The sequence below is a fragment of the Delphinapterus leucas genome, chromosome 5 (assembly GCF_059928025.1).
Source record: "Delphinapterus leucas isolate spDelLeu-1000000601 "Yukka" chromosome 5, BTC_Dleu_Yukka2, whole genome shotgun sequence".
Lineage (NCBI taxonomy): Eukaryota > Metazoa > Chordata > Mammalia > Artiodactyla > Monodontidae > Delphinapterus > Delphinapterus leucas.
In genome coordinates, this window is record NC_143133.1 from 88,685,283 (window position 1) to 88,706,929 (window position 21,647).

Consider the following 21,647-nt stretch of genomic DNA (forward strand, 5'->3'; position numbering starts at 1 on the left):
ACAAGGTGATGCTCTCTGCCTTCTTGTTGTAGCTCTCATACTGTAAATAGGTGTTCTTTTTGCAGTCTATTAAGTGCCACATTTTCTGCATTTCTGTGCTTTTTGTTGATGAGTTAGCTCTTTAAAATGGCCCGAGTATAGTTCTGAAGTGTTGTCTAGTGTTCCTAGAAGCTGTGATGTGCCTTGTGGAAAGAATATGTATTTTATTTTATTAGAGTATAATTGCTTTACAATGGTGTGTTAGTTTCTGCTTTATAACAAAGTGAATCAGCTATACATAAACATATACCCCCATATCTCCTCCCTCTTGCGTCTCCCTCCCACCCTCCCAATCCCACCCCTCTAGGTGGTCACAAATCTCCGAGCTGATCTCCCTGTGCTATACGGCTGCTTCCCACTAGCTATCTGTTTTACATTTGGTAGTATATATAAGTCCATGCCACTCTCTCACCTCGTCCCAGCTTACCCTTTCCCTCTCCCCGTGTCCTCAAGTCCATTCTCTATGTCTGCATCTTTATTCTTGTCCTGCCCCTAGGTTCTTCAGAACCTTTTTTTTTTTTAGATTCCATATGTATGTGTTAGCATACAGTATTTATTTTTCTCTTTCTGACTTACTTCACTCTGTATGACAATCTCTAGGTCCATCCACCTCACTACAAATAACTCAGTTTCGTTTCTTTTTATGGCTGAGTAATATTCCATTGTATATATGTGCCACATCTTCTTTATCCATTCATCTGTCGATGGACACTTAGGTTGCTTCCATGTCCTGGCTATTGTAAATAGAGCTGCAATGAACATTGTGGTACGTGACTCTTTTTGAATTATAGTTTTCTCAGGGTATATGCCCAGTAGTGGGATTGCTGGGTTGTATGGTAGTTCTATTTTAGAATATGTAGTTTAGATAAGCTTTATTCATGCATGAGGAACAGTGCTGGTGGCTATGAGTTCAATGTGAATAAATCACCCATACGCAGGAGTCCCCCTTATTGCCCCCTTTGCTTCCTGAGGTTTCAGTTAATCACAGTCAACTTTTATCTGAAAATATTAAACAGAAAAATCCAGAAATCAACAATTCACAAGTTTTAAATTGTGTACCATTCTGAGTAGCATGATGAAATCTTGTGCCATCTTGTGCCATCTCATCTGGGACATGAATCATCCCTTTGTCCAGCGTTTCTCGGGGATTAGTAACTTAGCAGCCATATAGGTTATCAGATTGGCTGTCCTGGGATCACAGTGCTTGCGTTCAAGTCACCCTTAGTTTACTTAACAGTGGCCCCAGTGCACAAGAGTAGTGATGCTGGCAATTTGGATCTGCCAAAGAGAAGCCATAAAGTGTACCCTTGAAGTGGAAAGGTGGAAGTTCTCAACTTAATAGGAATAAGAAAAAAAAATCATATGCTGAGGTTGCTAAGATCAATGGTAAGAACAAATCTTTTATCTGTGAAATTGTGAAGAAGGAAAAAAAAATTCACGTTAGTTTTGCTGTCACACCTCAAACTGCCAAAGTTTTGGCCACAGTGCATGATAAGTGCTTAGTTAAGGTGGAAAAGGCATTAAAATTGTACAATAAGTTATTTTGAGAGAGAGCGAGAGAGAGACCACATTCACATAACTTTTATTACAGTATATTTTTATAATTGCTCTATTTTATTATAAGTTATTTTTGTTAACCTCTTACTGTTCCTAATTTATAAATTAAACTTTATCATAGGTATGTATGTACAGGAAAAACCATAGTATATGTAATATTTGGTACTCTCTGTAGTTTCAGGCATTGACTGGGGGTCTTGGAATGTAACCCCTGTGGGTAAGGGGGGGCTACTCTATATTAAATAAGGTGTTTTTAAACAGAAACATACACAAAATAAGGTTATGTCTTGATCTGTTGACGAAAATGTGGCCAGAGACTTGCAGAAAACTTGTTCTGTATTTCCTCTAGGGTAGATGATTCAATATTCATGAATTCAGTGTTTATAACTACTGTGAATAATGAGAATCAACTGTACTTATTTTTGTCAGGTTTTAAAATATACATTTTCCTTTAAAAAAATGTCCTTCATTAGCACTTTCTCATTTAGAAATATAGAGTTCTACATGACAATATTATTATTTGATAACTAAAAACATCAATTATGTAGTTATACCTCCTTTCCCCCCATGTATGTATGTTTTCTCCTTTAAGTAATTAGTTTTGCAAAGGGACTATTTAATTTACTGTTCTTTTCCAAGACAGAGTTCTTGGAAGACGACATTTACTCCAGTTTCACAACTAGGTGGAGCCTAGTCAGAAGTGATTTATGTCATTTCTAGGCCTGGCCTATAAAATCTCCTGTCCAAAACACCCAGTCTGAGGTCAATGTTAGAATCTACAGGTTGAAGATGACAGGGCCTCTGTCAGCCTGGTTCTCAGAACTACTGCCCAGAGGCAATACACCTCCCCTTCTCGATAGGACTTTATTGAGAAAGAAACAGACTGGATCCTATTAAGCCACTGAGAGCAGGCTCGTCACTTAACTAATGTACACACTCTCCCTTATCGGTCTCAACCTGACCTCACAATGCAGCTTCAATTTACCACTCTCAGATCTAGATCTTCAGTACATTCTTCTTCTCTCCTGATCCCTTAATCTTAATCTCAACTAAATTTTCCCAATGAGCTCAAAATGTCCTATATACCATTTCCCAAGTACGCCATGTTCTTCACCTCTAAGACTCTTTATATATAAAGATGGATAATTCTAGTATGCTTTTCCTCTCCATTTGTTTCCAACTAACTTCTATTTGTCCTTCAAGATTCAAATCATTCAAGATCTTCACTCTGACCTTTATCCAGTCTGGATTGCCAATCTCTCTTTTTTCTTCCAAAATATAATATGTGCATTTCTCCAACAATTTATTTTGTAATGCATTATTATTCTTGTTTAATTATTTGACTCTCCAACTAGATTGTGAGTTCCTTAAGTATAGAGACTAGCTTGTTCATACACACAGGTACTTATTTTTGTATGTGTATATATAAGTAAATATGTAAGTTTTATAGTAATATTACAGTAATGTATATAGAAAATGACAGAGACAAAATGTTTTCTAAACTGGGATCCCAGACCGATAACAACAGTAGCAAGTAATAAAACTCTTCATTTGTATTTTGTTGGGCTAAACTTGAAAACAATAATACAGTCTGTCTCTCTTTAAGTTCTTTAAGAGATGTTAGAAGAACTTGTGACACTTCAGTAAAGTCAAATAGAGAAGGTTTCTTAGTAGAATGAGTCACTATAAATGACCTTTTTTGGTCTCGCAGTTTGCCATGGAAAGAGCAATATAAGATGCCAAGTTTTTCTCTGGTTTTCTACTAATAACAATAAAAAGAAATAAGTTCAGGATGAAGTCATCAAAAATAACTGCTCTTTTATGTTTATAGAGCCAGCTTATGAACTATACCTGCTCTAAACAGGCTACGCTATCCAGCAAGATCACTCCATGCTGTGAGCTGCCAGAACCATTCTGAGGGGAATGCATTATCAACTCAGAAAATGACAAACCTGATCTCTCATCCCTGCCACTTAGCAGGTTTACAGAAGACCAGTTTGTATGCAAACAATTCACTGACAAACAAGATGACTTCCTACAAGAGTAATATGGCTTTTTGTAAAACCTTACTAATGGTATATTGTATTTATGGATTCTTTGGGAGAGATTGCAAACGTGAATGATGACAGAGGCGAGCCAATGATGTGAGTGAATGGTTAAATGGCTGAGAGGAGATGCCTTGTGGAGTCCAAGGTTGCAGCTACTATTTGGCTCTAGCTACTTGTAACCATATGGGAATGTAGGCTTTGGGTCGTTGGATCAACTGCATTTTGAGAGAAGTTGGAAGTCTCTTGATTTTTAAATGTTGACAACTAATATAGGAATTTTAAAAAACACAGTGAGCGTCAAGTGTATGCAGGCTTTGCTCTGAGGGACTTAGAGTCATCCCTAAGTAAGGGTTTCAGATTGGTATGCCTGGCCAGCTCTTCTAATTAATTTAATGCCTACTCTCAAAGCCATAGTGTGGCATTACAAGATTAAAGAGATGGAGTTCTAACATCTCTGGTGTCCATTCAGAAGTGCAAATTATTTTGGGCATAAAGCAAACTGATTTCAATATATTATAATGTTAAGACAATATTACTGAGTGATTGAAATAGTTCCAAAGTCACTTTGTGAAGTATTATTTGGAGCAGCTAAATTCTAAAAAAACATAAGAATTTGAATTTTCCTCAAAGTTTTCTGTAGATTGACTTTAGCTATATTTCTGAAATTACATTTGACACTGGCTTATAAAAGTAAATGTCACTACCTGAACTCATTTATCCCTAAACTTGCATTTAGTATTGAAAAAGTCGATAGGCACAACTTCCTAGTGGAAATTACGTTAGACTATGAGTTGTGAGACCTGAGTTCCAGTCTAGCTTGGTCATGCATCAGCTTTGAAATGCTGTTCAAGCCACTTAATTTCCCCAGACTTTTGGGTTCCAACTGTAAACTGAGGCAGTTGGATAAGATCACTTCAGATGTCCCTTCTGCAATTCTATGATTCCTTTGAAAATATTCTAGAGTCCAAATTTCTCTTTCTTGTAACCCAGAAGAATGTGCAGATTATGGACAACTGATGCTTGAAGGCTTATGTGGAAAACAGGGGAAGGTGGTTATTTAATACCTAGTCAACACAGTCTTACAAAAAAATTGTAATATTTATAAAATCTAGCCTCAAAGGTCATCAAGAAAATGTTCTCACCCAAACACTTGAAATGAATTTCTAGTAAAAGTAAGGAGAGACCCTGAGCCAGGAACTAAATCTTATCAGAATGTTTTAGGTTCAAGTTTGAACCTGCCACTCACTACTGTGTAACTTTGGAAAAATCACGTAATTTTATTGATTTGGTTTCCTTATCTCAAAATCTAGCCAATAAAACTTCCCTGCCAGCCTCCCAAGATTTTCAAATACCTAAAGTCAGTTAAAATATTGAATAAATGTCATGGTCATAGGTGGCTTTTGAAAGAAAACTATGGCTTCAGAAATTTAGTGTTTACTTTCTGATATGCTTCATGTGCTTACAGGTTTCTTTATGAATATTCAAGAAGACATCCAGAGTTGGCAGTTCCAGTGATTTTAAGAGTGGATACAGTATATCAAAACTTACTAGGAAAATGCTGTAAATTAGAAAATCCTCTGGAATGCTATAGTCATGGGGTAAATTCCTTTTTTTTAAACGTGTTTCTCATAAGTGATTATAAACATAGGGAAAAGTCCAATGCTGTTAGTTGTGCTGTACTTTTGTAAGATGATTATGCATGATCTTTCTAATTGCAAGCACTACACAAAAGCTTTTGATTTCTGTCTGAACCAAAGGCCACATCATTATACAGCAGCAACTTTCTGTGTGAGTCACTGCCTTATAGATTCTGTGTTTTATGAAAACAATTCTGTGCAATCTTCTCTAAAGTTTGCTTGGCATGGTAGCAGGTAGCATGAAAGCATAGCCTATTAGGGTGGGGGAAGGTTGACGGTTTCCACCAAGCAGGCCTGGAAACTGTCCCTGTCTCAGGCCAGAAACCATACTGTTCACAGTCAGCAGCTCCTGTTGTGTAGTTGACATGGAAGAAGCCAGTTGCCTTACAACTCTCTGACCAGACAATCTGTTATCCACAGTTTACCAGGAGCCAGGTGGTTCTTGCTTTTGTTATGCTAATTAGTGGGTGGGGATGGAGGACGAAGGCATTTCTTGTCCTGTTTGAGCTCAAGCAGGTACACCTAGCATCTTCCTGTTCCCAGAGAGAAGGCTAAATGAAGGCGACTTAGTCTTTTGTAGGTTAGCACCCTTTCATAGCATCACCTGTAGACTCCACAATCATCATTATGATAATAGCCCCTTATAGGAGCATGGATGTTTAGAGTTTACAAAGTAGCTTTACAACAAGTGTCCTATTTTATTCTCACAACAGCTTGGTAAGATAGGTAATGGCATAAGTACTAGCTACATTTTGTAGATGAGAGTTTTGAGTTTCAGAAGGTTCAGATGACTTGTCCAATGTCACACAGGCAGTAAGGACAAGGCTAAGTGTTAAATCCAGGCAAACAGTTTGCCAATCAGGTAAAATTTTTACTATAACAAATACTGTTTATTAGGATCAGGTGGACTGGGTCTGATTACTTAAGAAGATAACCAGTGCTCCTACCAAAGAGCTAAGTCTGCAAGGTCACTCGTATCTTCCCACTGGAATTTTATTTGCACTGTTCAAGAATTCTTTGAACTTTCATTTAGCTCTGAGAATTCCATGTGATTCCCTTTAACGTGTATTCGTGGAGTGCTTTACTATGTTCAAGTCTGGTACTTGTTTTTATTAAACCACGACTTCTTAATATGTATCTATATTTCTGTACCTACATCCATATCTCTATATCTGTACTGTTTACATAAAAATGCTGTATTATTAAAAATAACCAATATGCACGCATACACACACACATTCTGATCAATTAAACTTAGATCTATAAATTACTTTTAAGGACCTCTTTTTGGCTTGATGAATGGTTAGCTTTATGCTTGTAAAATATGCCATTTAAGCCCATAAATGAGTTCATACCACAGGAAACTAAATATCAATCTTGCTGTCCCACTTTTTTCTCCACAAAGTACATGGCAATTCCTGTTTCAGCAAAATGTGTTTTTTCAACATTTCCAAACTCACTAAGTAAATAAAACCCTGGGTTTAGTAAAACAGTCACATTAAACTATTACAGAAGATGGTTTTGCAATCTTACCTCAAGATATATTGTTGCAACGATAGATAAACACTGATTATCTTTATTTTTCAGGAAGAGATGTTTCAAAGAGTGGTTCATGAAAGCCATGAGCATGTGAAAAATCAGTGTGATTTACATGAGAAATTAGGAGACAGTAACTTCCATGACAGGTATGCTTCCAAGATATTGTCCAAATTTATGATTGTTCGTGAGTTTTTGTTGACTCCTGCTGCTGAGAGTTGCTAAGAGTCTATATTCAACCTTAAAATCTCAGAGGCCAAGGAAAAACTCAGTTCAGAATTAACCTAGTTATCTTTGTCTTGATAAGACAGTTGTCCACATAACCTTGGGTGCTTTTACATTGCTTTTTAGGCCAGTTTCCAGATTCCAATCAATGCCCAGAGGTCAGGGAGCCAGCAGACCCTGACTGCCCTTCCGCAATCCCACAGGAGCCCTCTACCCTTCACCTGGACATTTAGTTTGGGGCTTTGCATGCAATCTGGAGTCAAGGCTGCAACAGAGATCTAATCTAGGTTTTCTTCGTCAGTTTCAAGTCAGGTCAATATAGCAAATACAGTATTTTCACCATCAAGAGTAGAGATAAATAGGCACCTTAGTCAGAGGGAGCACACGTTAACTCTTTGTGTGCAGAGAGCCTGGTAAATCCCATTGTATTTCAAAGATTAAGATATCAAAAAAAAAAAAAAAGCCAATTTTCAGTTATCTTTAAGATCTTACTGTAATAGTCTATTAAGAAGCAGAGTATATATGTCAATCCCAATCTCCCAATTCATCACACATATATACACTAATATGTATAAAATGGATAACTAATAAGAACCTGCTGTATAAAAAAATAAATAAAATAAAATTCAAAAATTCAAAAAAATATATATACAACTGAATGCAGAAAACCAGGTGGAGAGCACTACATGTTTGTGGATGTTATTTCAATAAAAATCCAAACAGTTTAGTGTGTGTGTGTGTGTGTGTGTGTGTGTGTGTTTTGATAAAATGATCTTAAAATGAACCTGCTGTATAGCACAGGGAACTCTACTCAAAAAAAAAAAAAAAAAAAAAGAAGCAGAGTATTGGGGAAAAGTTCAGTTTGATACAGTGTCCCATAATATTGAGCTTAAATTAAATGTCCAGAATAATGGATCCAAAAAAATTATTCTTGTTTTAGAATATTTGGCTTATTATTATTTTTTTAACTGTTGTGTTTAATTGCTAACGTCTAGCTTAAGGATTAGACTGGTGGCTCTCAAACTTTAGAGTGCATCAAAATTACTTGGAGGGCTTGTTAAACACAGCCCACCCCTAGAGTTTCTGATTCAGTAAATCTGGGGTGGGGCATGAGAATTTGTACTTCTAACAAGTACCCAGGGGATGCTGCCAATCCAGGGGTCATACTTTAAGAAGCACTGGATTAGGTTGACTATTTCCTTGGATGCTATAGCTAAATTCTTCCCCTAACTCCATTATAATATAAATGCAATAAATGATTCTGACATTTTGTCCTCAAATTCAGTTCTGCAGAGTCTTTCTCATTAAAATCTCTCTCCATATCCCTCAGTTCCCACTACCACTCTCCTAGTTCAGGCCATCACTTGAATTACTGGCATGGACTTTTCTTCCCTCACTTTGCCTCTTGCCCACCTCCAATCCATTCTTTATATAGCAACCATAATTATCTTAAAAACAATGTAAATCTGATTCTATAGTTAAGCTTTCTTCCTTCTCCTCTCTCCAATTCCCAGTCCCCCCTAATCAAGAAAAAAATCACAATCAGTGACTTTCTAAGTGCTCCCTTCTTACTTTCATTCCCCTTCACCTGGCTCATTTTTAGTTATTGTCAGATCTCAGCTCACATGTCATTTCCTCTAGGAAGCCTACCTGACCTCCCTGGGATGGGATTAGATGTCGTTCTGTGTGCACCTATAGCATTCTCTATTCCTCTCATTATACTGAGTGTACTCCTCTATCTCCTCCGCTAGAGGTGTGAGACCATGAGAGTAGGACATGTTTCCTGATCGTTGGTTGCTGTAGCTTCTATTCCTACACATTGTAGACAACCATACATGCTTTAATGGCCTGTGCATATATTTATTTCAGAAGCTGTTTACTCTGAGTCTGATTTTGCAGCCATCCAAATTAGCTATCACAGTATCCTTCATAAGTAGAAAGAAGATGGATGAGAGTGGAGCAATGTGTGAGGTGGAAAGGGAATTCCAGGTATACTGAATAAGCCATTGAGCCACTGGGTCAAGAACTAAAAGGATAGACTTAAACCCAATCTAATGACTTGCTCATCCCACATCAGAGACGATGTCAGATATTGAGGAAAACTTTGTAGAATTCTTCATTTTGGGCACATAGCCATTGCCAGGAATAAGAGGAAATTATTCTTTCAGGCTCAGAGTCCTTTATACTAAGAAAGCCCCACAATCATCTGCTCAGGAGTTGGTTATATTCACGAAGAACATGGCAGCTTCTGCCACCACATGTTGCCCACTGAATGATGAGCAACAGTTTGTTTGCATGGAGAACTCGGTAAGCGCATCCTTGACTGCATGTCTGTCTGTTGTTAAAAGTTCTGAACTCCAAGCCCCAGCAATCAGTCTCATGTTGGTGGACACGTCTATGAATTGTCAATGGAACCTAATAATTCTGTCCTTAAGAGAATTTATTTCTGGTCAGTTCATGCCAATTGTCTTTGATTAGCAGCAGGGATAAATAAGACTATCACTTTGCAAAAACTGGGGATGTCAGATTCACCAGACCTTTGCCTGGATCATATCCCAAGGTCTGTTCCCTGGATTTTCAAGTCAACAAAAGCGATTTTGCTGCTTTTAGACTAACTCATACTGATCAAAAGTGTAGGAAAAAACCACCCAGTTTCCTCTTGTGTTTCTCCTTTACTCTCACACGATTACCATACTCACAACACTTCTGACACCAGATGTGTGGGTTTTTTTTTCTTTTCCCCAAAGCAAACACTGGGAATCCTACAGTTTAACTCAATTCTAACACTATCTGCTTGGAGACGGCATCAGATCCTACGGGCTGAGGGCTCAGTTCCACAGGACTGCTCCCACCTGACTTCAGATGCCAACCACGAGTCCAAGTTGTCACCTGTGCTTCTGACTGATTAGCTATAAATCGGAGGTTTCCACAACTCCCTCCTTGGGTTCAATTAATTTTATAGAGCACTTCACAGAACTCAGGAAAACACAGTTACCAGTTTATTGAAGGATATGAAAAAGATGCAGAAGAACAGCCAGATAAGAGGTACATAGGGTGAGACCTGGGAGGGTTCCAAGTGCAGAAGCTTCCCGTGGAGTTGGGGTGTCTCACCCTCTCGGTACTTGGATGTGTTCACTCACCTGAAAGCCCACTGAACCCCATACTATTGGGATTTTATGGAGGCTTCCTCACATAGACATGACCAGTTATTAACTGTATTTCCAGCCTCTTTCCCCTCTGTGGAGCATGGGGGTGGGGCTAAAAATTCCAAGCTTCTAATCATGTCTTGGTCTTTCTGGAGACCAGCCCCCATCCAGGAGCCATCCAGGAGCTCACTCAGAGTCATCTCATTAGAACAAAAGCTGCTCCTAATGCCCTTATCACTTAGCAATTTATAAGCATACCGGGAGCTTTGTGTCAGGAACCAGGGTCAAAGACCAAATATTTATATTTTCTGTTATCTTACATCAAACTTACAAGTGTTACCTTCATTAGACAGAATACCAGGTTTCATTTACAGTGAGAAATGTCTTCCCAATGTCAAGAATAATTGGCTCTAATAACTAGGCTACACTTTTCCCTGAATCACATTACTTGGGAAGTTGAATTAGGATATGGGTATTCATGCAAATGGAATCAGAGGAAGGGCAGGGATGGTCTTGAGGGATATTTCTTCCAGGGATATGAATTATTCCCTCCTAGCAATGGAGAACATCACTCCAGGACCTGGATGCTCATCTTCAGGTCTCTCTCAAGTGGTATATTTTAACGCTACTGAATTCTTGTTTGGTGACAGCTTTCTTTGTCCTATATTCTTGGTAGAGCATCTCCTCTATACTAAGTTAGTCTTTTTTTCTGATAAAATATAGTTGTTTTGGTTACAGATTTAAAATTTTTTATTATCCAGCTCTGTCTTCCTTTTATTTTATTATAAATTTTTATTATCTAATCATGCCTTCCTTGGGGAACTCTTGATTTATATTCCAAAAACCTTGTTTTTAAGTGATCTCTTTGGTTACTTCAATAAATTCATAAATTAAATATTGATGCTCACTGGTTTCAGTCACTTCATCCCCACATACATAAGTGACAGGGAATTTGTGTGGTCATTATACTCAGAGTGGAATACAGGCAGCCTTGCAGACAGCATCAGGATAAGTATCAGACACACCCTGGGAGCAAGGCAAGGTGACTGTTCTAGAATGAGACAAGAAAATGGAAGGTGACAACTGAAATAAGATCCAGGGATTCCTTTCACCATTCATTTATTCCCTTTTTCATTAATTCAACAAGTGTGTATAGGTGATTTATCATATACCAAGTTCTGTGGTAGTTACAGATGTCCAGTTATAAAGCACAGAAACATGTTGGATTTGAGCTTTTTTAGAAGTGCGCTCATCGGTCTTGCATCTGGGTCAAATTAGCAGTCATGTTGACCTGAGACTTGATTTCAATTCGACGGAGCATAAGAAACTCCCGCCTCAAGTCAACACTGGTCTATAAATTGCACACCGAGGAGGAATTGGGAGGTCGGGTCCAAGGGAACTGACCTTTGAGGATGACAGGAAGAGGGAGGACAAGGCTGAGAACCAGGCTTCATCTGACACTCTTGCTCTTTCCCAGACTGTGAAATCCAGGCCAAATTAACAGGAAACTAGAATTTGAGAATACCTTTCTATGGATTAAAAAAAATAATAATATTAATGACCACAAATCTTATGGCTCTTATTTTAATTCTTTTCTGGGGAAGGCAAAGCTAATTCTTGGAGCTTTATGCAGAAGACACGAGGCAGAGCCTATCAATGCTGGCGTGGGTCACTGCTGTGATGACTCGTATGCCTTCAGGAAGCCTTGCTTTGATGATCTGCAAGTAGATGGAACTTACATTTCTCCACATTTATCCTGTGACCAAGTCGTCGACCTTAATGAGGACTTGTGCAGAGCTCAGGAGGAGGAATTAAAAACCGAAAAGCAAAAGTAAGGATCTTTGTTTATATGTATATATACATTCTGGTTACCCTGAATCAACACAATGCATCAAAAGCCCTCCACCTCCTGGCAGTGGGGCATTTCCCCTTTAGTGCCCACCCACTCCTCCCACCCTCCTCACGTGCCCCTGATCCTGTCCTCAGGAGAAAGCGGGTCCTGGTCCTCATAGTTCCTTCTCCCCCACGATCATTAGAAATGGTTGGTAGCTTACTTCTAATTAATTTATTTACTCTAAGACTTGCTCTTGGAGAGTCTAAATATTATTAGTCCAACAATATCATCTTGCCAAGTGAGGCAGAGTTTTTGTTGCCTTGGGGATAAACACATTCCCGTGGTTAGCAAGCGCAAGGTTGTCACTTATTCTGTTTTATCACAGTACTTAAAATTCATAAGCCAACTGACCCTTGAGGTCCTTTCTTCAGTTCCCAAGGTGAGCTGATCACAAACTAGACTGTAAAGCTTTCCAGTAAGCATCCAAAAACCATTGTAACACTTAGTTAGCCATTCTTTCTTTAGCCCAGGCTGATGTGAGAAGATAATACTTTATTTTTAGAGTTCGGGATTTGCTTTCTGTTGAGGAAATTCTCTGGCATAGATAGGCACCCTTTATGTATGTCATCTCACCAAATCCTTACCGCAGATTTAGGAGGTAGATAATATTGTTACCCCATTTTAATTGTGAGGAAACTGAGGCTAAGAAGGCAAGAAGAAATGGTATGAGATCATGCAACAGGTAAATAAGTTGTTGAACTGGAATTTGTACCCAGGCTACCTGGCTCAAAGCACATACACTTAACTACCAACATGTAGCTGTTAGTGTGCCCTAATCAAGGGGTTATAATGCTGGTGATAATTTTTAATACTTGAAAATCTTCATGTAAGGGCTAGATGATGAAAAGTGTGAAATATTAGGAAGCATCCGTGTTCTAGTGAATTCACTGTGTTTTCTGTATGGAGAAAGCAATAACACAGAGACAGCTAATGTAGAGATTTCTAGAATATTCTGGGAGGATACATATTGGGAGTCAAGGGCTGGGCTGGACAAAGCTCTCCAATTTCCTGGGAAGTGGTAGGGGTTCTCTCCATGGCTTTCACCCTTATATAGTTCTGACTGATCATCATAGCATAAGTCCACATACACACAGAAAAGAAAAAAAAAAGTGAAGGGGCTCCTGGAGGGGAAAGACAAAATTCAGCAGGATTATAAAGAGAAGGCAGAAATGAGGTCATGGAATAAGACAGAGGAAATAAAGAGAATAGAAGTTCAAAGGAAAAGAATTTAAAATCCAATTAAGAAAAATACAGAGTTGAAATGTTAAGACTTAAGATATTATATAAAGACTAGAATGTGCTTTAAATGAAAGGGTGAATAAATGTAATGAAAATAAAAGATTAATATCATTGAAATGAAAAGCTGGAAACAACTTGATGGTGTTGAGGATTAAAAGTAGGATCTAATATTTTAAAAGGTAAATTAAAAAATTTAAAACTAAAGGAATGAATAGAATTAGGGGAAATGTTTTAAAACAGTTAGCAGTTAGGTTGATAGATAGAGAGATCCGGGGGGTGGGCTGGGTGGGTGCGAGGAAGTGGACAGGAGAGATAAACCCACTGCAAGCAGATCACAGGTATGTGGCAAGTCGTTGTAAGGGAGGGGGGCCTAGCTTCCAAATGGCACAGAGTCCCGAGTTGTAGAAAAGGCAGCCTTCATATCTGGAGTGTCAAGGGAAGGTACCACGACATGCTGATACCTCTGCTCCAAATCTCATTCCCAGACCTGCATTCTCATAATGGGACCCTTTTTTCCCCTTACCTATCCCAGTAGAGTGAAAGTGTTTCTCCTTGTTTATTTATTGGAGTATAATTGTTTTACAGTGTTGTGTTAGTTTCTGCTGTACAATGAAGTGAATCAGCTGTATGTATACCTATATCCCCTCCCTCTTGGACCTCCCTCCCACCTCCAACCCCCCATCCCACCCATCTAGGTCATCACAGAGCACAGAGCTGAGCTCCCTGTGCTTTAGGTAAGCAGCTGCCACCTGATCTGGAAGCTCAGCGGTCATACAAGTGTTCCCTCTACTGGTGCCTCTGGAGACGTGCATCCAGAAACCAGCTGACCCAGCAGGACAGAGGAGAGAGCAGAATAGTTGGGTGTGTCTGAGGCATAGGTGAGAGAGGGGAGAGAAACTTTGGGGGCTGAGACTAGAGGGGTTGGGAGGGGCCAAACCATGAAGACAACTGGAATCCCAGAGCTTGTGAGGAAAGAGAAGAAGGGTACATATGAAAGAGCCTTCCTACATCCTCCGCTAGGTTTCTCTATTATTGTTAAATCTACAGCTCAGACCCTCAGGGAAATTATAAAACTGCTCATCAGTTATTTGCTGAGTGAATAAATGAATAAGTAGGTGAGAAGCTGTGACAATGTACCATTTATTGTGGGAGTCAGGGAGAAGGGAGACTGTGGTTGGAAGCAACCAATAATTTGAAACGCAAGTTGCAAGTTGTGCTATTACTATAATTATTCATTATCATTGCCATAATCTGATGAAATAATTATTCATATTATCTTTGCCACTATTTATTAAGTGCCTTCAGCATGCCAGTTACTGTACTCAGCCCTTTAATATAGTATTATTTTTGGTCCTCACAAAAACCTTGCAATGTAGGTGTTCAAATTCTCATTTTATAGAGTAGGGTCAGAGAGGTTAAGTATCTTACCCATCGTCACACAGACTAGTGAGTAGAGGACCTAACTTGAGCCAAAGTAAGTCTGACTGCAAAGTTTGTGCACTTTTTATGACATTGGAAGGAAAAAGAAGTCCAGATTTTGCATGAGCTCACAGTGAAACCAGTGCCCCTCCTATACCAGCTTTGGCCACTTGGGGTGCTGAATCCCCTAGGCCAGACCATAGAAGCCCCAGTGGGTGCTGGGAAATGTGGTAATCTCACTGTGTAGGTACTCATGATGGTTAGTTTCTGTAACATGGGACTGAAGCTGTCCTATGCTTTTATGGGTTGGGTAGTGAATTTCAGCATCATGAACTATATAGTTATCTGTGGGGGAATATTTTCTGAGACAAAAACCACCAAAATTCCAATGGGAAATAGCCTGTATTTCTCACTTGGAATAATTAATTTGTTAAAAACTGATAATTATTATTCAAAGACAGTATCAACTGTTTTGACCATACATCATACATAACCATACAGACTTGAATGATACAGAGACACCAACAAGCACAGTGTTTTCTTTCAAGTGGGATCAAGTTTAGGTCTAATTGGAAAATTGAATATGTACATATCTCAACTATAATAAAACATAATTTAAAAAAGATCAAATATGTACAGAACGGTTGGATAGAAAAAAGAATGCTTATACTATTCTATTTCTTTGTAAAATGTTGATTTACTTTATTATTAAAGTAATACATAGTCTTTGCAGAAAATTTAGAAAATACAGAAAAGAGAAGAAAAACAATACTTTTATTCCAACACTGCAGAGATACCCATTATAAATATATGTATAGTGTAGGAATACATAATTCCATATCTGTACACAAGTGCACACTCCCACAATTGCCCTCTGTCCATCAACCTATGGTTTGAATACATAATAATGCAAGTTTTGCACATTCTTACTACTACCTGCTTATACAGAATTTCAGTTCCAGCAATTATCCTCAGAATCCTCAGGGGAGAGCTTATGAAACTCCCCTTACCTCTCCCACTCCGCAGGAATTCTCCAGGCATTCCTGGATCCTTGGCACCACGCCTGTGCCACTGGGAACAGTCATGCCCTCCAGGTACTGCTGTCTCCTGCTCAGCAGCAGACTGGATCCCTTTCAATTGATGACAAAGTTGCTTTATGTTTTGTTGTAAGGAAAAAATAATACCTCCCCCAAACCTCAGGATTGTACTCGTTTAGCAGGTGCTGTGGCAGTGCTGCTTGTGTCTTAACGGTGTGCAGGACTTTAATGAAAGCACTCTTACAGCCCCCTTTCAAAGAGTTATCCTGATTCCATATAACTCAGAAATGAGTGTAGCGGAGGCCCAGCTGGGGAACCACTGAATTACTCCCGTCTTCCACTGACCAGACCTTTCTTAATGGGCGGAAGTCTGTGAGCCTGACTTCTTGTCTCAGGACGAGTTCTCGAAAGTAGTTCTCAATCCTCATGCCTTCTGGGAGGGAGGCTCACCTCACTGGCTTGTTATATATGCCCAGGTCTATATTATTCCCAAGGAGTTGAAACTAGTGTTACAAATGCAAAGTGGAGATGACATAGAGCCTTAATAAGGAGGTGACAGAGAGCATTACACGAGGTAACATTTATAAATTTTCGGCACATTGTCTGAAACAGAACAAATATCAAGATACTCAAAAGATGCTGGCTGTTGTCATCATTTTTAATGTAGCTTTAAAAATGATAATGTATGCAGTTTTGTCACTGATTATTCTTCAAAACAGCATTTTAATGGCTTTTTAATATTCCAGTATATGGGTACAATAATGAACTTAACCAGTCCCTGTTTCTGGGCATGAAAATTGTTTTCAGTTTCTGAGTATCATAAATTGTGACAATGAATATTTTTGTACATATGTCTTTGTCCCCTCTCTGATTTTTTTTCTAAATTCCCAGCTCTTAGGATTAGGGGCAAACATGGGGTTAATTAAAATCCCCTAGCCTCTATTGACTGTGTCTTGCTGGTGCTCAGAGGATGCAGTGATTACATGCTTCTCAGACCCACCTCATCACTGTAGCAGTTTCCGAAAAGAAAATTGGCTTGTGCTTCCTTATCTTCAGTCATGCTGCTGTTTCAGCTCTGTCTATCCTCAAGGCTGGGGGTTGGGGGGAGGGTGGAGCTGAAATGGGAAGTTCAGAGGCATGTCCAGGGCGCTACCAAGTTAAGCTAAATATCTGATTGCTGAGATGGGGTCAGCACGCTACGGCCATCTGGCCAGGGCTGTTTCTATAGGTCCTACGGGCACTGCCTGAACAAGTTAAGCCTGGGAGCTGCAGTGCCGCGTCTGCTTCGCCTCTGTTCCCGGCTTCGCTCCTGCCTTCCCCGCCTGGGACCGAGCTCTCTCTGCCCAGTGCCTGCGCTGGTGCCACGTGCACGGTGGGGACTTCACTGTTGACGACTGCCGGACAGCAGAGGGGTGGGTGGCATCTCAGTCCAGGGGTCAAGCGACTCAGAGAGTCACCTTGCCTTGGGCCAGCTGCCCGCGCTGAGAGCGGGGTGCGGGGAGAAGAAAAGGGCGTGTCACTGGGGCACAGAGTGAGACAAGCGGCGCGCGCCCCCTTCCCCACCGCTGGTCCCTCTTCACCATCATTTCCAGCTAATGGCAACTGGCACAAATTGTGCCCGCCAGCCACTTGGGGCAGCCCACCCCGGGGGTGGGGCGGGCCTGGAGTTCTCTGTCTTGTGATATAAGAACTTATAGAATATCCTCAATTTTGCCTCTTGGCTGAAAAAGGCTAAAATATTTGCCGGACCCTTGGGTTAGAGTGTCATAGAAATAGCTACTTAAAGCTTTGAGATATTTTCTTTTATACCTATTCAAGTACAAATAAGGCCACTAGGTATTATCAATGTGAATTTGAAAATGAAGAGTAAATGAAGGTTTTGGGGTAAGCAATAAAATATGGATTAATGTACATTTCCCCTACCCTTCATGCTTGTTTTCTTTGTAGTTAAATCTCTCTTGATCAATAAAGAAAAAAAAAAAAGGACAACATTGGAAGATTTGGGATACTACTTTATTTTTTTATTTTTATTTTTTGCGGTACGCGGGCCTCTCACTGTTGCGTCCTCTCCCGTTGCGGAGCACAGGCTCCGGACGCGCAGGCTCAGCGGCCAGGGCTCACGGGCCCGGCCGCTCCGCGGCATGTGGGATCTTCCCGGACCGGGGCACGAACCCGTGTCCCCTGCATCGGCGGGCGGACTCTCAACCACTGCACCACCAGGGAAGCCCGATACTACTTTATTAAACAGAGAGACAGAAACCAGGTTATAATTTTAAATATTCTAAGTGGTTGAAACACCGATGTTTATATAGTTGTGGGGAAACTCATTCTGTGAGGGAAATCTGAGATAATTGTCAAACTACTGAAGTTTCAAATTAGTGGATTGGTTTTATTATTAGTAACATATAAGGGGGCCTCAACTTTCAGGTGTGTTATACTTGTAATATTTATTGGGAAGTTAGTTGTTTAGAATAAATGTTCATAACAAAATATTATAGGAAAGCTAATTTATTGTATAACCTATTTACCACCCAATGTAATAAAAATAGAAAATAATATTTTCCCTAGTAATAATTACATAAAAGTAATTAAGTTTAATATAATAGTTATATCGATGAGATGTGCTTGAAGAAAAATACGTTGAATAAAAGATGGAGATGGCTACTGTGAAAACTATGAAAACATCAGGGCATTTTCAGGGCCTGTAAACTTAAGAGTGAGAGCTATACAAAGGCATGGGTGGTGTGCAGCTTTAAATAAGTAAGGCAGGTTTGCAAGCTGGCCTTCTAGAACTCAGGGAGTGATTTTATTTTTGCCACTCATTTCTTATTCAGACTTCTCAGCAACCTTGTGAAGCAGGAACCATATGCAGCAGAGATGCAGTTCCAATCAGTTATTGTGGATTTTGCTCACCTGGTGGAGATGTGCTGTCAAGCAGAGAAAAGTGAAATGTGTCTCCAAGAAGAGGTACCTCTGTTTCCTTGTCTATTCTCTTAGCACTCTTAGGGTACAGTTAAAAAAAAAAAATCCTTTCTCCATGCCAATCATGAATGGATTAGGAGAAAATCACAATTTAAGTGGATCGGTGTAATTGACTATATTTGAGTTTAAGATATGTTAATATTTGTGTTCATTTGAGGGAACTAGGCATGTTAGACATGAATAAAGATAAATACAAAGTCATGACACCAGATGAACTGAGATGTTTAGGACTGAGGGTGGGAGGAAGAAGGATGAGTCGAAGACTTTCTCATTATAGAGAAATGGTGTCCTTGGAAATATAGAGCAAACTGTAGCTTCATTCTAGGAATTTCTGGGGGCATAATCAGGAAGAGTCACCAAATGTGGTTTAGGGCTTAACTAGGAAACCGGTTTAGGTGGAAAGGATTGCATTTTCTCAGTGGCAGATCATTAGAACAGGGGGTTGAAGAATAGAGAGAGAAAAGAACAGTGACCAGAAAAAAGTGTCTCTTTGTGCATACACACCAAACTGAGTACCAGGAGACTGTTTTGTGTAACTAATCTAATTGCATACAGTTAACAAGCAAATGACTTTTCATAAGATGGTAACATTGTATGACTTAAATTTCTAAGAATATCATGGTAATCCTACCATCCCTGTGTGGCACAGAAAATTCATGTGAATTCATGGAGGGGACCTGGGATGGACCGTTCTCCTGGCGACATGACTTGAGAAGCAGAAACTAGGGTATAGTAGGTAATAATATCGGAGTAGAAGAATGCAAACGTGTGATTCAAAAAATAGAATATAATATAGCAGGCTTTACAGTCAAAACAGGCTGTGGCTAGTTAGTCCTAGTTAGGACTAGGTTTAGCAGTGGCCCAGGGAAACGTTTTCACAGGTAACAATTTTCATGAATGCCTCAATTACCTTCAGTGGCTCTTTTCTACTTTTTCACCTAAACTGTACATGTGCTTATGTTAAAAGCCATATATCTATGGTGTAGTCAAAGGTAGACAAACTACAGCCCTCTGGCTAACTCAGCTCCACTCCCTGTTTATGTAAACAAGGTTGCATTGGCACACAGCCTTGCCCATTTATTTACGTGTTGTCTATGGCCGCTTTTTACAACAGCAAAATTGAGTAGTTGTAAGACTGAGTAGTTGTGACAAGACTGAATGAACTGAAAAGCTCCAAATATTATCTGGCTGTTCACAAAAAAACTTTGCTGACTCCCAGACCAGCTGATACACAAAATGAAAATAGTCACAAGTGCCCATTTATTTACTTTAAAGCCCTTTCACTTTTTTGTAAAACATTCAGAAAACAGATCTCTACCTGAGTAACAACCCCATATCCACACAGATAAACACTTTTGCAGAAGGGCCTATGCCTAAAAATTCCCAAAGGAATTTTCCTGAAGTGTTCTTCCTCTTGAGTGTGAATGCTTCTTGCTTGAACTATTTCATCAACAGCATGATAGGAAGATTTCTGTGTGCTTTTTTTCCCCACACTTTTTGTCTGACAGTGCTCTTCAACTTAATCGTTGAAAAGCCCAAACTTTTCCCCTTCCCTCCCCTTCCCTCTCTACTTTCTTTTAGGATTTCTCCACAAATTAAAGGAGAAAATAGGGGCTATCTGAAGAATATATCATGTTAATTAAAATTTGCTAGATGAACTTCTTCAGATAGAAATGCTTAATATATGTAATTCTGCACCATCTATAAAGTTTGACCAAGTATATCTCCGTATGATTATTTTAAGGAGGTGATTCTGAAATATTCGTGTGCATCAGAGTTACTTGGAGGGCTTGTTGAAACAAAATCAATATTTTCCATCCCCAGCATTCCTGATTTAATAGAGCTAGGGTGGGGTCTGATTATTTGCATTTCTAACAAGTTCCCAGGTGCTACTGATGCTGCTGGTTTGGTGACCACTTTAAGAACCACTTTCCTAAGGCGAAAGTAGATAATCATAAACTGTTTCCTCCCTCCCTTCCCAATATTTTTATATATCTAACTTAGTAAGAAGTTGGAACCAAGGACAGTAACAAAAATAATAAAACAATTGAAAAATAACCTATTTATGAAAGGAAGTGAAAGATTTTGGGGACATTAAATACAAAGGTAAGACTGGAATATAAAAGCAATAACCTTATATGAATAGGCTTAGCAAAAAATAAAGGAAGATATGATCGAAATATTTTGGAATCTTATCATCAAGAATTTCGGTGAGACTTTGTGCCTCTATGTTTATGGAAGAGGTCTAGGTTTGACTGTAATGCAAAGGAATAATACCTAGTGGCTTTGGGAGTCTCCATGGAACCAAAATCCCAGAAGTGAAGGGGCTTAGCCAATTAGCAGTCTGTAGATGTTCCAAGTTAGACTAACTGCTCCAGGGACCTACATGCATTTTCTTTGTTTTCTTTTCTGAGATTAGAATAGTCAATTATGTGAATCTGTTCTGCCTGTTAAAAGAGAAAGTGGGCAGGTTTGAAGATTGCCTTTCTAGCTGTGGCTAGTGGGAGGGTAAAACATTTTTAGACAAGATGGAAGACATATTTTGAGAAGTAAACCAGAATGCAGGAAAATTCTAAGGAGAAAAAAGGGAACCAAAATTAATGTTGGAATGTTGGTAAGAATAAGAATGAAACAAAAAGAAGGAATAAAATAAGAAACTCAGCCATACAAGGTGAATTTGGATCTTCCAAAGAAAAGGAATTTCATATTTCATGAAATAATGATGTGAATTGTAGACTTCAGCAGTTTTAAGGAGAAAACTACTCAGAAATTCTCTCCTCCAGGTCAGTGGGGAATGATAATTGTAGCCTGAGACACTTATCTGTCACCCAACAGAATATAACATAGAAGAAAGTTAACAAGAAATAGCAGGAATTTGGGCAGGTTGA

General features: G+C 39.2%; 1 protein-coding gene across 1 annotated transcript in view; it reads left to right on the top strand.

The window, feature by feature from the left end:
* The window catches only part of LOC111187574 (alpha-fetoprotein-like), a 33,174-nt gene extending 12,821 nt beyond the window's left edge, over positions 1-20,353 (top strand). The window contains 6 exon segments of the mRNA XM_089912049.1: positions 3,428-3,639; positions 5,110-5,242; positions 6,869-6,966; positions 9,211-9,349; positions 11,793-12,019; positions 18,612-20,353. Coding sequence (XP_089768175.1) covers positions 3,428-3,639; positions 5,110-5,242; positions 6,869-6,966; positions 9,211-9,349; positions 11,793-12,019; positions 18,612-18,774 — 972 coding nt within the window. The 3' untranslated portion in view covers positions 18,775-20,353.
* Positions 20,354-21,647: the final 1,294 nt, after the last annotated feature.